Raw genomic sequence first — 14,480 nt, 5'->3', positions numbered from 1 at the left:
CGATACAGATTTCGGCTGCCTCGGCGAGAAAGTTGAAAACAGGTCGATTTTTCGTCGGTGAAGGCGCATTGACGCGGTAGCGGGGCTCAATTTATAATCGAGCGACGAAAGGAAGAAGTCAATGCACTTTCAATGCAGAATCCCAACTTCCACTTAGTCTTTTGTCCCTGCGCCTATAAATATACCTGAGAACGCGTGGAAACCGGATAGACTGAACAAGTTTCTTTCCCGGTAACCTTGCATTTAATTGTTTCCAAAGTTACTTTTAAAGCTATAAAAGTGACCGTCGCTGATCTACTCGAAAACTCGTTAAAGAAAATAATAAAGTTTCAGAAACGTATCAATGCTCCAGAGTGCGAGCTTACAGCATTACGCAAGATCGATTTCATAGCTGAAGCGGAAGGCAAGTGTGCCGTCAAAAAGAAAGAAGTCGAAGACGTGAAATGAAGTTCTTTTGAAAAATATTTCGAAATCAAAGACACGTGGAGCCCACTTGAAGTTCCAACTCGACGCGTCACTTTTTATTCTCTATCTCTACACCTACTTCGATTCTTCCTTTATTCACAACTCTTCACTAACCGAATACTTTTTATTCTATGAATAATGAAATTGTATTTATTTTATCGATTTACCGACAATATTCACTTCTCTGCGCTGCTTCTTATGAAGTAAATAATTAGTGTTTAAGATTGGATTTTGGAAAAAGAATAATTTGTTTTCACGAAAGCATTGCAATCGAGATATTCTTTCCAGCGTTTAATGTATCGTTTTCAACTTACTTCCGAATGAGAAATCGTCCTCTTTTCAGTGGAACATGAATTGCGACGCGGTTTGTGTATACTGTGCTACGCAGCATCCGATATCTTGAAAATTCAATAATTAAATTCACTACAAAATTCTCTGACTATATTGTAAAATGCATGAATTGAAATTCCATTATTCTGTACAAAATCGATTTTTTATAAACTTTTCATGAAGTTATCTTAAGAAAAAAAAAATGGAAAGTTTGAAATATTTGACGTTTTATCAAACCATTGCAATCACTGCAGCATCGTGTCTGTTGAGTGTATTCAGTTGCCATACTATAGGGGTTCCACATTGATCTTGATACAAATAGTACGTTAAAAGGGAACACTTAAAATCTCTAAGTAATTTAAAGCACAAAACTATTATTTTAAATCATTCCTCTTATATCCTTACATAATCATTTCTTTCAAATACGGAGATGCAATGAAAAAAATTCAATTTTTGAAGGAGAAATTATTCAGAAACGAGTTACTATTACACCAAAAATATATATTTCGCGTATATGTATAACTAAAATACTAGAGGAAATTAACCCGTATAATAACAACATTACTTGATTAAATATAGTACATTTTTTCTACTATAATTTTTCTCAGCAGAACAAATGCTTTATAAATATATAAGCTGCGCATAAAAATTTCATATACATGTACATGTATACCATTGTTTAAAAAAAAATTACCAATATTTACCCTCATAGCTATTTATTAAAGTTGGAATAAAACATTTGTAATGTTTTAATATAAAGTTGTTCTAATCTCAAAAGGGACTTGCATAGTGAAAATTTTGCTACTTATTTAAAGAAAAGAAAAAATATAAAGACTGAAGCTACTTATTGTAAATGCAAGTAAATATAATATAGTGTACATTATATTGCTATTAATAAAATTTCCCTAAAAAATATATATATATATATATATACATTCTTTGTAATAAAATAACATTAATTGTGAATGGAATATAACTTATTCTCTTCAAGATTATTCAAAATTTTCCATTAATTCATCACCACCCTATTTTGGCTAAAATTTCTTTAGCATCTTCAAATGTTTTTTCTTTCGATTGCATACTGTTTACTTTGAACATCAAGCCTTGGTTTTCAAAGTGCTTGATTATAGGTACAGTTTTGGTAACATAAGTCTCGTGCCTTTTGATTAAAACCTCCTCGTTATCATCGGATCGTCCACTCCCTGCTGCTCCGCGCTTCAAACAACGTTGGGTGCATACTTCCTTACTGCACTCGCAGTATAGTACACCTTTTACTATACATTTGTCGCTCATTGCCTGTTGACAGAAAAACACATTATTCGTTCTAACTAATTAGAGCTATCAAACTTTGCAGTAATTTTTTTCAATCTTGTTCTCAAGCCGGCTAATTCATCCCTTTGCAATAAGATCTATTTATCATTGTATACCTCGTTCCAACCATTGATGTTATCTTCGTTCCGTGGAAAACCGTCGATCAAGAACCTTTTGTGCGGATTATCCGACATCTGCATCGCTCGATCCAAAAGGCTGCAAGTAATCGCAACGGGCACAATCGTTCCATTTTTAATATGATTCTCGATTAGTTCTCCGTATTCCGAGCCTGGGTTTCCGCGTTCCTCTCTCAATAAATCGCCAGCGGACAAGTGTACATAACCATACTTTTCGGTGATCTGCCAACATAAGGTACCTTTGCCAGCACCAGGACCTCCCAAAACAAATAGAACCTCGGGTTTCTGAATCGCGGACATTGTAAAAAGTCGCAGCCCAGATGCAAATATCTTAAACATAAAATAGTAATAATAATCAATTTACACACAGTATCCCAGATAACACAGCAAATCACATAACACTTCAAAAACCACCAGCGTATCACTGTGGCGCCGCCAGGTTCCGTAACGCCACAGGGGTATCACCAGGATAACAAGTATTTAAATGCACCAGAACAGCACGGCGTGCTGTTACAGTGATAATACCGCCTGCCAATGTCGTTCATTCACTAATATTCTCAGCAGTGACGTGCGGTGACATTTTCCCACTAAACTAAACAGTTTATTCATTTTGATTCTAAAATAGATTAACATGAAGCAAAGATACAGGATTATGCTTGGTTCTCTTAAATTTATAATTTAACTCGATACAGCAATTGTTAATTGCAAGTTAGAACGTAAAGTAACGTATGTAAATATAAATAATAAACACTACATATTGTGCAGTTTCAATAGGAAAACAGCTTTTAAACCTTTATTGTACATCATCATATTATATATCATTTTTATGTTTCCCGCTTTAGAGGTAAGAAAGAGAAAGGTATATAAAAAAGCTATAGGATAGAGTGAGACAGATGTTACCTACACTACACGAGAACCCCTGGCGCCATCTCTATGAAAAGTGCTCAAACTGGTCGCTCAGCATTATCGACAGCGAAGTAAACTACTGAAACACTAGCGCCATCTCTGTGAAAAGTGCTCAAACTGGTAGTACAGCATTATCGACAGCGAAGTAAACTACTTACCGACTAGTGGCGCCATCTCCACGGTGGGTGCGGAAACTACTCGACGAGTAGTTTCAGCATTCTTCACAGAGATGGCGCTAGGGGTTCCAGAGTGGGGTCGGCATTATCTGTTTCACTCTTTCTTATAGCATCTTTCTTTCTCTTACTTATAAAGCAGAAAATGTACAATATATTTACGTGTTATAAATTTTCGTTCTGATGAAAATGAATTACGTTTTATGAATCGCAAAGTTTCACGCTGCAACTTCCGAAAAACTTTAATGAATTTTAAAAGATGCACTGAACTTCGGTTTGAGCTGCTCAAGTGGAATTGGTTTTTAACTGCAGAGAAGTATAGTTTGCGACTGCGCACATTGACTATTATGCAACGGTCGTATGTATACGGTTCTGCTATAAAGCATGACTACTTAACCTTGTAGTATGATGTATGATGTTTCTTATATAACAGAAGAAATGCTGAAAGTTTTGTTGTCACGATGACTTAAAAATTGTAAATGGCAAAACTGTGATATCATTAACACGTAACTACCATTTTTTGGTAACATGAATTTCACTTAGAGATATTAAGGTTATGTGAGAAAATTGATAATCATTTATGACATAAAACATCAAGCGATGATAATGATACGCTGGTGTCAACGATTAGTCGGACCCGACAAATATCTAAGATTTCATGCACAATCTAGTCAACACAAATATATCGTTAATTACTTGTACCCTTGCAGTGTGATTCACACAAAATCAAGCGCACGTAGCAGATATGATTATGGCAATCATAAATCATCGCAAAAGGTACTGAACCCATTTAAAATTGTATCAGACAAAGATAATGAACCGACAGAACTCACTGGGATAGCAAACGTTGAGTTGAAACAGAAAATCACATTTGCTACAAGATTAGTAAATAATTGCCCATCTATAATACAACCATACTTAAGACTTATTAGATTGGACAAACCCATAGGTGAGATAAATAACAAGGAGAACAGATATAACTTGGTTCAATTGAATTGAATCATGGTGTATGAATGGTTATTAATTTTGGCATTTAAATATTTAAACAGATGTAATAGTTTACTAAATTTGTGTTAAAATTAGTTTAAGGAAATTAGTCTGAATAAGTTATATCTTTAGGTTCTTGGTTACTGTTCTGGCCTTGTGGTTGGAGCATAGCCATGGCAGCATCACCAGGTGCTCTGCCAGATCCTTATCTCTTAAGTCTCTTTGGAATGGGTGCATTCATTATGCGTGGAGCTGGATGTACTATAAATGATATGTGGGATCAAGATATTGATGGAATGGTAATACTGACTCAATAAATATTTCAAAAGATCAGACATTAAGAAAACCTTTTACTGCTAGGTAGCCAGAACAAAAAATAGACCGTTAGTCACTGGAGAAATTTCACCTCTACAATCATTGGCTTTCCTTGGATGCCAATTATCTTTGGGATTGCTTATATTATTGCAACTAAACCTTTATAGTATTATATTGGGTGCAAGTTCACTAGGTACCTTTTTTATGCAATTTAATACAATTATTTAACGTGAAAACAAAAAGAAACAATTAAGATTATTTGTTAAATTAGAGTCCGATTCTTTAGGATTGAAGTAAGTAGAAAAATAGTGTTTTAAAGTCGTCATATTTGTTATTACAGTCTTAGTAATATTATATCCTGTTATGAAGAGAGTGACATATTGGCCACAATTAATCCTTGGAATGACTTTTAATTGGGGTGCACTACTGGGTTGGTCCGCTGTGCATGGTTCGTGCAATTGGTCTGTTTGTTTACCCCTTTATACTGCTGGAATTTTTTGGACACTTTTGTACGATACTATATATGCACATCAGGTAAATCTAAAGATTCAATCATAAATGTAAATTACTCAAAATTGCACACACATCTATTATGTGTTTGTGTTGAATATTTAAACACACAATGTATCAACACCAAAGGGATTTTGGCTTTCCGAAAACACAAGGAAAGGTTGCCTTTAGCAGCTTGTACTGAAAGCAATAGCGTAATATTTTTCTTCTTGAATTATAGGACAAAATGGACGATGTCATAGTGGGCATAAAGTCCACAGCTTTAAAGTTTGGTGACAGAACAAAAATTTACTTATCCGGATTTAGTGCAGCCATGATAACAGGGTTAATTGTATCAGGTATATTAGCTGCACAGACTTGGCCGTATTACACAGCAGTAGGATTAGTTGGTACTCATCTTGTTAACCAGGTAGCATTGCAAGTAGTTTAAACAAAATTCAAATACTTCTTAATATCAAATAATATTATTATTATTTTGGGGAAAATAATACTAATATTAATATAAATATCCTTCTAGATCTATAGTTTAAACATCAACAATCCCGCGGATTGTTCTAAAAAGTTCATCTCCAATCACAGGGTAGGAATGATTCTGTTCACAGGAATCATTTTAGGGAATCTCCTAAAAGATTCAGTCGACAAAAGAGAGGACAACACTGTGCAAGAATTGGATAATGAGGCTACTTTCAATGAACCGAAGCAACACTAACTACGTCACTTCTAGAAGTAAAGATGATTAAATATAAGGGAAATGATATAAGTAACTGGCGGGTTCCAGTAAGTTAAAGAAATTAGTTAGTTTTGTTTTTACATTGGGTGCCATGAAACTACTTTTAATTTTCGCTTACAATTTATAGTATAATATTTTTGGAATCGTGAGTAATACTATTCATTGGAACATGTAAGTCATTTCAGACAAAACTAATTTTTAGCTGAGCATATGCTAAATTGTCAGATTGAAAGGAACGCCAAAGATTATTATACCATTATAAATAGTAAATATTTAACAACCGAAGATACTATTTCATTCAAAATAAGGATGGTAATAACGAACAAAGTACAAAGTAACAAAATTATCCTTCTTTTTTATTTAAATACTTATTCTTATTGAAAAAGACGTAAAGTACATAGTAGATGACTGTTGGTTTCTACGATTATCGAATCAACTTTTAGTGGACAACGTAATTTGACTATTATTTTCATTCAATTTAGTTTCATTATTTATCATTTCTGAATTACTATTTTCATACATTTTCGATGTTTCCAAACGATTCGTAGCATTCTGACGCTCTAATATCTTTAAGTCATATTGTTCTTGCGTTAGTAAAGATTTTTTCATTTTATCTAAAAGTTTTATATTTGGAAGCACTATAGCTAAGTATCCTCCTTTATGCGGAGGCTCCAACAAAAGTTTCGGATTTTGCAATAGCGCTTCGTTTACTTCCACCAATTTCCCAATTATACAACATTTTATGGTGTATGTCTTTCCATTTGAACAAGTGATTATACAAATATTCGAATTCGTCTGCAATGGTTGAGCGCCGTGTTTACTCTTACCAGAAACTTTGTTCAGAATTCTATCTAACTTATCGCTAACTTTGAAGTCCACTTTTGTTATATCTTTATCCTGAAAAATTGTGTGACTTGGAGCTAGAGTAAGCATACAAATACGATTACTATGCATTAAAACGCGAATGTCATCGGCGGGACTTTGTACATCTAACTTGTAATAGGCAGTAAAGTATCGTTCTGTTATCGTTGGAAATGATCCATGATAGTTTACACCTTCTAACATGTCTGTAATATCAGTGTCCGGTGGAAATGGGAATAAACTGTCGTCCTCGTCGTTATTTGACAATGGCGTTCCTTCGTCTTCATTATCCGTTAAATCTGTATTCTCCTGACATTCAGAGTTTCTATCTGTCTCATTCTCTTCTTTTGAAATAATACAGGAATCATGTTTTATGTCATTAGATTTGTTTTTTTTCGTAATCGGCTCGTTGTTACCTGAATTAATGTTCATTTTGTAAATGACACTTTATCGCAGACAATGTTCCGACATTTGACATTTATTTAAAACTTGTTTAACAGAGATACTTTTTATCGTTTAACATAATTATATGCACTTTAATATTTTTTATATTAAACGTTGCAATAGAAAACTGTAGAAAAACCTTACTTAGGTTATGTTTACATTTAATTTAATACAAGTGCCATATAGATACAGGCTTGTATCGATCCTCGTCAATGTGTAATACTAGATAAAAATAAGCCGGCAAGAACTGTCCAATGAAGAATCGTTCCATCTAGTGTTATCTACACAGAGTTAACCTCTATTGGACGATGATATCACAGCATGTTTACATTTAATATCACGTTAAAAGAGTATGATAATTAAATAGAAGTTGGCGATCGTCCAGAGAAATGACTTTTTCTAAAGGCGCGTCTCGAACACGTAACTCCCCAGATTTCTCAGTTTGTTATTGGTCAAGCGTGGAAGTGGGATTCAGACGGAGAAAGCACAAACAATAAAGCGATATTATAAACCACAGCGAAGGAAGTGATATCTAGAAAAAGAAAAGGATCTAGAATAAAACGCAACGGAACGAACCTTCTATGGTATCTCTTTGTATAACACTTTGTGGTGCGCTTCGATTCTTCTGAAAACAAGTTAAGGGAATACCGAATTAGAAAAGTTCCTACTTTTTGTATGTGTGGTTATGTTCGTCAACGGTCCGATTTACTTTAGCATATATGCTTTACGTACTGTAAACGGTGCCGAGCACTCAGGAATTTTGTAAATGACTTAGCAAAACGCGACACTATTTTTATATATCTACCACGTCACCCAGCCGTACGGTGAGAGACGTTTTTAACGGTAAAAATATGTGTTCATCGGGACTTCTGATATCGTAATCGGAGCAAAACATGTCAGAAAGGAAAGTGGATACGGAAATTGCGCGGAAGCAGTACATAAACGATGCAAGTCTCATTGATCAAGCCGAGATTATTGACGTGTCTACTTTTAACTTCGATGACACCGATGGCTGGTAAGTCGTCAAACGACTAACACTAATCAACGATGAATGTTTACAATTAAGGGGGTAGTCGAGCTTATTGACCATTCTTTAAGTTCTACTCGAATTTTTATTTCACCTCACGAACCTCGGCTCCTATTATGTTGCCTGATCATTTTGATCAAATTAGGAACAACTTAATGAAATTTCTGATTTATGTAACAATAACGTTTCATTAAATATTTTAGGAAATGCTTGTTAAGTCTGATGGTTTCGATTACTTGTGGACACTTTAGCGATGTATATTTCATTAAAAGTGAATCATTATTTGCCAGATTCTATATTTGTTCGCATTATATAAATAAATTTCTCCTTAGATCTAGTTGCGAATTGTAATTAATACTTATAGATTATTGGGTCAAGTAGAAAGTGTTTGGATTTTTCTCTTGTTAGATGTATTATCTTATTAATTGGTTATATTAATAACTAATGCGATATCTTTTAATCTTTATCATACTTGCTATTATTGTTCTTTGTTTATCTATAATGCGAAATATAAATGAATGTAGGATCAGTAAGTAATAAAAGATCAAAATACAATTATAGATCCTGAACATAATAGTATATTTGATAAATTTATGGAAAATAGGAGTTTGACTGCTAATGAATTATATAACAAATCGTTACAGCAATACGCCAGAGAAAATGCACAAACTTTCTATTCAATCTGGTGTGAATAAATTTCTCTTTTAGATTGATTTTTTTCTGAATTGTAACTAATGATCATTAATTATTTAGCAGTATATTGCTTATACTTATCCATATTTCTTTGTCAGGCTATGCGTACCAACAGAATATCAATCGGAATCCACTGTTCAAGATTTGTACACCTGGTTAAGAAGTGAACCAGAGCTAACTTTCTCAGGTATTAAACATTTAAATTATTTAATACGATTGTACTTAACTTTATGTTCAATCTCTATACGTTTAGTTAATAGAAAGTCTACTGATACAAGAACATTTACGAGACCTAAGAAGCGGTCTAACAGATGCAGTTTCGAATCTATTTTGGAGTCCTTATCTGCGCCTGTGTCTAATACATTTAAAACTTCAAATTTTTCAAACATAAGAGAAGATGTAAGTTTATTTCCATTCGTAGTATACAAGGTAGAACTTTGAAAAGGTGTTCTGTAATTAATTGAGTAGAATTTTTGCTTTAACAGTGCTTAACATGGTTTTAAATAGATTTTCTTTTTTATGTATAGTTAAATAAATATCAAGATATGTCTACTGCCAACAAAGGAGAAATTGTGCCTGCAATGTTAAAAATGACACCTATTGCAAATAATATTAGTTTTCTTGGTGATGAAGGTTTAATAGCATCAGGTCAAGAAAGCATGGAGATGTTCTTAAACATGTCTCAGTCCAAGGGAATTGATTCGTTTATTAACTTAATGGAGCCAGGTCTTAGCGATCCGCTGATGAATGTCTCACAGCCGTCGATATTTTACTCGTCTATTACTTCGTTGCCTAGAGATGATTCGTTGCATAATGCGGAATGTGATAAAGACGAGGAAATTGCAAACGTGACTCAGTTGCGTGGCGAAGAAATCGGCAAATACGAGGATGTTAAATATTTCAATCATAACGACACGATCTGTAAAAGCAATGAATCGCAAGACAATAACGAAAGCCACAGTCTGAGTCCAACTAATAAGACGTTGACGAACGACTTCAACAAAATTAATGGAACTTACAACGCTGACACGAGTTCTGGAACGTGCGTGTCGCTAAGTTCGAACAATGATAAATCTAGTACAACTAAATTGTCTTCCACGTATGTACATAAAGACAACGATGATACAAACACTTTGCGATCGGAGAATGATAAGAAAGAGGAAACGTTCAACTTGAATACCATGCATCACCCGACTGTTCAGAAAGCAGAGAACTTGCTTAATTTAAATGACACGTATTGTTCAACGGAGATTGAGAAACCTGACAATGTTAGGGCTTCGACTACTAAAAATGATGCGCAAGATAAAGATCAAACGTACGAACTAGAGAAGACTGCAGTTCACGATACACATAAAAACTCTCCTTTTTCGCTTGTTCACGATGACGCTCTGAACTCTACGTTCAAGTTACCGATTCCGCTTTGCAATCAATCCACTCCGAAAAGCATACCCGCATTGAATTCCACGTTCAGAGCGGGCAGCAGGCATTTAGAGTCACCTCGTGTGTATAGCACAACGATTAACTCGAACTTCAAAGCGCCGACGTTGTTGAGAAAGGAATTACTTGCGGAAATATACAAAAGCGGTGAGCACAGGCTGGACAGCACGTACAATCATGTGCAACCTAAAGAACATCAGAACGAAAGAGTCAAGGATGAAATCGCCAACGAATCGCCGGGTCGTATTACCAATAAAAACGATATTCCCGTGGAGAATAAATATAATACTTATAAAAAGGAGTCCTCGATCAATAAAATTAAGCCACGCGCCGAAATAGGGGACGAGGTGAAAGGTTGTACTGAAAATTCGTCGGACAAAAAGTATTACACGTTCACAAAGAAGAGTAGCAACCACGGCGGAAAGACTGACATGGAGAACGCGGAATCATTGGACAACGTAGATTCTATGTTTGTGAAACCACTGCCGAAGTTGCAGAAACGGAATCAGCATATTCCTCGGGTGCTCTCGAAGTTACCGCAGTTTCTTCAAAAGTCTAATCCGAATCTTGTATCGAATTCATTGAGAACCGTAAGTATCACAGGTGGCGCAAACGCGGTTGGTTTCGGGTACATGAAGGGCTCGCAACCGAACATCGTGAGGGACGTTGAGAAGAGTCTGGCGAGCAAATTGTATCCGTTGGGAAAGGTGAAGAGTGGTTCTGAGCAACGACTACTAGAATTGAACGCGGGTATGGGAGAACTTCAACTGTTGGGTGCTGGAGGTTCCACGGAAAGTATAGAGAGTACGCAAAGTGCTCATAGTGCTCCAGATCTGGATGACAGACTCAGTACTTGCTCGGACAGTAGTCACAACTCGTACACGACACCACCGATGAATATCGAACAGTTACGTCAGATAGTAAGGATGCAGGAAGAAAGTGAGTTACACGTTTCTTATTAACGAGAGAGAAAGTACAGTTGCGAAGGGACATGTACTTTAAATGTGTAACTGAAATATTCGCGCAAGTATAATTGCGATATTTAAGGTCGTTATTTAGAATAAATATACAACGAATTATAAAGAAAGGTAATGAAGTTGAGGGTGTAATAACGGTAGACACGATTAGAAACAGTGATAACAATTACTAAAGACAAATGAACGCTGTACTTTCTTCTTTAAAACGATATTACAACGTGAACATAAAAAGCGTTAAGTTTTATACTGGTTTTAAATTATAGGTTTGAATCAAGAGGATACACCTGGATCGAATAAGCGAATTTTGGAAAATACTTGGATCGATGGGGAGAAAGACTTACCGTCTCCTATACCAAAGAATGGTTGTGACAGAGATTCACCGTTGAGTATGAATTATAATATTAAAACAAGCTCCCCGCTAATAAGTCCCACGAGATCTAGTCAGTCGATAAATACTGATGGTAAGTCAATGCGTTCAACGAATTTTGTACACTTAAAAATGGACGTTTTTCAATTTTCAAGCTGCAAAATATATTTGTATTCTGCATTCTTGTCTAACGATTTTTTATAATATATATTTTAAGGTCATCCTATGGAAACTGTATTGAAACAGAATGGAGCAGATATGACGAAAAAAATTGAAGTAAGTTTCTTTTCATTTTTATCAAAGCAAGTTTAGCTGAAAGTAACTTACTCTAGTTGTGATCAGTAACTGAAAGAGGAATTATTTTTGTCTTTTTCTCCTACTCTTAATCATAGAACATGCATAGAACATTTGTTTGAAAAAATTCGCAATGATACTTTTTACTAAATATTATACTATTATATGTACAGGTTTTTAATAAACCAGTAATGAAAATTGAAAACAAAACAAGACTGCGACAGCCAACTAATTGGAATAGGGGAATTAGAGCGCCGAATGTAACGAGTGCTATTCCCAGACCACCATCACGTATACCGGGTCCCAGGTTTGTCAGACCAACCGTGAAAAATATCCAAAGTGATGCAAAACGAGGACATATGTAAAATTATGGGGAATGTAGAGGTCGGGGGGAGGGATGGGGGAGGGGCGATCAAACTATTCATTTTTAGGTAAAGTTCATAATTTAGTCTGTTCGTACAGTAATTTGTATAAAAAAGTGTTCTAAGTTATAATGTTGGAGGGTGAATCCTTTTAAACATGATAAAAATTCAGTATTATTAAATTTTCAAGAATAATAAAAAAAATGTCATGTATATCACATCATCGTTTCCGACCTTGAATTTATTTTTCTTTATAGAAGATTTAATTACAGTATTTTACAATGGCTTCAAAAAACGTTTAATTCTTTTAAATCGTTTCGCTTTTAAATTGCTTTTTGCTTAAAAATGCTATGATCGTATGGAAGCAAGAAATTACCCCTCCAAATTTTTATCCTTTCAATTGTTGATTGCATATCGCATTTATATTTCAATTGGAACTGATGATTTTAATATATTGTGAGATACGCGATAATGTCACGAATGTAATATAAATTGCCAGCTACATTTGCAGCATATGGTGGTCTCCGTTACATGTGTAGATATATAAAAATAATTTTTTATAAAAAACGTTGTTAAATATGGGATGAATTTGTCGTCAATAAAAGAATATATGCGTGACGCGTTTATTCCATTTTATGGATTAATAATGTAGCAAAAATATGCTACGTATGACTGTTGAATGAATATTTGGAACTAATAACTTTCATACAATTTATTATCAAAAATATCGCGTAAAAAATGAAAGTGGACTGATAGCATGAGTATTTAAGATTAGGAACATATTTAGGGATAAGTTTATTTAGACACAGTTATTTTTCTTAGCCAAGATGTTCGATCTACTGATTATTCTTGAATTAAAAACGCCGATATTGTCTTCAAATATAAATTTTTTATTTCTGCATAAACAAACATCTTTCCTCCAGTTATGCCACTGGGATTACCAATAAAAAGGAACTCTTGCAAGTAGTTTCTCCATTTTTCCCAGATGCCTAAAATCTTTGCTAGAAACATTGAGCTAAGTAGAACAGTGGAAACAAATTCACATTCCATATAAAAAAAAATTTAGAGTAAATTTACAAGAAGATATCCGAGCGAGAGAAATGATATTTTAGACATATATTTGGAACACTAATTTTCTAATCAGAACTAAAAGAAAAAAAGAAGTTAAATTTATAAATAGTTACAGATAGACCTGAAAAAGTATTAAAAGTTTAGAATTTAGCCATAAATTTTCATACACTTTTATCCATTTTTATAACGGTATACACATTTACTATCACTTTAGGAGAACAGACGTACATGTTATAAATGGCCTATATACTAAATTATATTAGATACAAAGCACTTTATGATACATTATTAATCCAACGCGATACACTTGTATATTTTTAATATTCTCGAGCATAATTTCTTACAGATCTGTAATATAATTGTATTTTTAACTATGATTTTTATAACGAACTTCTAGATGCTAGAAATCTCTCGAACGATCTTAAATATTACGACCTATAGCGAAATGATTTTATAATTTGACCAATTTCTAGATTTTAAATTGTAGTTACCAAAAAAAAAAAGTTAGCGTTACTAAATTGTTTGCATATCTCAAAAGTGATTGATGTCAATCATGCTACTATAAGAAATGTGAAATTTCTGATTATCCTGTTTATACATTAAGACAGAACGGATATAAATAGGCATACTGAGCAGTGTACACTGACGATCGAAAGATTCAAGTCATATGTTATTACAACTTGTATGTAAAATGTTTCAAGATGTAGAAGGGTGTCCTGTGGTAGATTTTACAACAGCCTTCCATTAATTAATAAAGGATGTAATCGATTCGAAACTAAGGAATGTAGTTAAATACAAAAGACTGGAGCATCTGTAATGAAATATCACGCTTGTATACTGGTATACAGGAACAGATATAGTAAGCTTCTTCTTGAATAAAAAAATTGATTGTCATTCCTAAATAAGTATCATGTTGCCAAATCAGAAACAAATAAAATAACTTAAATTTCATTACTAGGGTGAGTTAGAAAACAAAAATGTTTTATTTAGTTTTGGAATAGTACACAAATGTTGCCTTCCATTATCCTGCAAATGTTTATTTTCAACTTTTTATCGCATTGTAGGTTTCATTCGCTAGCAGAA

The 14,480-nt window shown here is 34.1% G+C and overlaps 4 protein-coding genes across 4 annotated transcripts; 2 read left to right on the top strand and 2 right to left on the bottom strand.

The window, feature by feature from the left end:
- Positions 1–1,642: 1,642 nt before the first annotated feature.
- Positions 1,643–2,622, bottom strand: Dak1 (cytidine/uridine monophosphate kinase Dak1). The gene is made up of 2 exons (XM_076910912.1): positions 2,223–2,622; positions 1,643–2,091 (listed from the first exon to the last, which is right to left on the bottom strand). Exons 1-2 carry the CDS (start codon positions 2,580–2,582, stop codon positions 1,813–1,815), a joined length of 639 nt encoding a protein of 212 aa, XP_076767027.1. The 5' UTR covers positions 2,583–2,622; the 3' UTR covers positions 1,643–1,812.
- Positions 2,623–3,883: 1,261 nt separating this feature from the next.
- Positions 3,884–5,843, top strand: Coq2 (ubiquinone biosynthesis protein COQ2, mitochondrial). The gene is made up of 6 exons (XM_076911112.1): positions 3,884–4,271; positions 4,442–4,608; positions 4,670–4,817; positions 4,965–5,158; positions 5,355–5,543; positions 5,652–5,843. Exons 1-6 carry the CDS (start codon positions 3,923–3,925, stop codon positions 5,841–5,843), a joined length of 1,239 nt encoding a protein of 412 aa, XP_076767227.1. The 5' UTR covers positions 3,884–3,922.
- Positions 5,844–6,220: 377 nt separating this feature from the next.
- Positions 6,221–7,220, bottom strand: LOC143433663 (protein Abitram). Its single transcript, XM_076911113.1, has one exon. The coding sequence runs from the start codon at positions 7,155–7,157 to the stop codon at positions 6,297–6,299; it is 861 nt and encodes a 286-aa protein (XP_076767228.1). The 5' UTR covers positions 7,158–7,220; the 3' UTR covers positions 6,221–6,296.
- Positions 7,221–7,685: 465 nt separating this feature from the next.
- LOC143433582 (uncharacterized) lies at positions 7,686–13,443 on the top strand. The gene is made up of 7 exons (XM_076910958.1): positions 7,686–8,184; positions 8,988–9,076; positions 9,143–9,288; positions 9,417–11,265; positions 11,567–11,764; positions 11,888–11,946; positions 12,138–13,443. The coding sequence occupies exons 1-7, from the start codon at positions 8,063–8,065 to the stop codon at positions 12,327–12,329; spliced, it is 2,655 nt and encodes an 884-aa protein (XP_076767073.1). The 5' UTR covers positions 7,686–8,062; the 3' UTR covers positions 12,330–13,443.
- Positions 13,444–14,480: the final 1,037 nt, after the last annotated feature.

Source organism: Xylocopa sonorina, chromosome 3, assembly GCF_050948175.1.
Source record: "Xylocopa sonorina isolate GNS202 chromosome 3, iyXylSono1_principal, whole genome shotgun sequence".
Classification (NCBI taxonomy): domain Eukaryota; kingdom Metazoa; phylum Arthropoda; class Insecta; order Hymenoptera; family Apidae; genus Xylocopa; species Xylocopa sonorina.
Note: the sequence above shows the minus strand (reverse complement) of the source record. Positions and strands in the feature narration are given on the sequence as shown.

What these genes read in the sequence shown, in the direction of transcription:
- Dak1 (XM_076910912.1), bottom strand. Translation starts at nt 2,582, where the DNA reads ATGTTTAAGATATTTGCATCTGGGCTGCGACTTTTTACAATGTCCGCG. An exon ending in ACATCAATGGTTGGAACGAG is followed by an intron (nt 2,092 to 2,222) that starts GTATACAATGAT and finishes TTCTGTCAACAG; the next exon opens with GCAATGAGCGACAAATGTAT.
- Coq2 (XM_076911112.1), top strand. Translation starts at nt 3,923, where the DNA reads ATGATAATGATACGCTGGTGTCAACGATTAGTCGGACCCGACAAATAT. An exon ending in TAGATTGGACAAACCCATAG is followed by an intron (nt 4,272 to 4,441) that starts GTGAGATAAATA and finishes TTATATCTTTAG; the next exon opens with GTTCTTGGTTACTGTTCTGG. An exon ending in ATTGGGTGCAAGTTCACTAG is followed by an intron (nt 4,818 to 4,964) that starts GTACCTTTTTTA and finishes TTGTTATTACAG; the next exon opens with TCTTAGTAATATTATATCCT.
- LOC143433663 (XM_076911113.1), bottom strand. Translation starts at nt 7,157, where the DNA reads ATGAACATTAATTCAGGTAACAACGAGCCGATTACGAAAAAAAACAAA.
- LOC143433582 (XM_076910958.1), top strand. Translation starts at nt 8,063, where the DNA reads ATGTCAGAAAGGAAAGTGGATACGGAAATTGCGCGGAAGCAGTACATA. An exon ending in TTCGATGACACCGATGGCTG is followed by an intron (nt 8,185 to 8,987) that starts GTAAGTCGTCAA and finishes TTTCTTTGTCAG; the next exon opens with GCTATGCGTACCAACAGAAT. An exon ending in ACCAGAGCTAACTTTCTCAG is followed by an intron (nt 9,077 to 9,142) that starts GTATTAAACATT and finishes CTATACGTTTAG; the next exon opens with TTAATAGAAAGTCTACTGAT.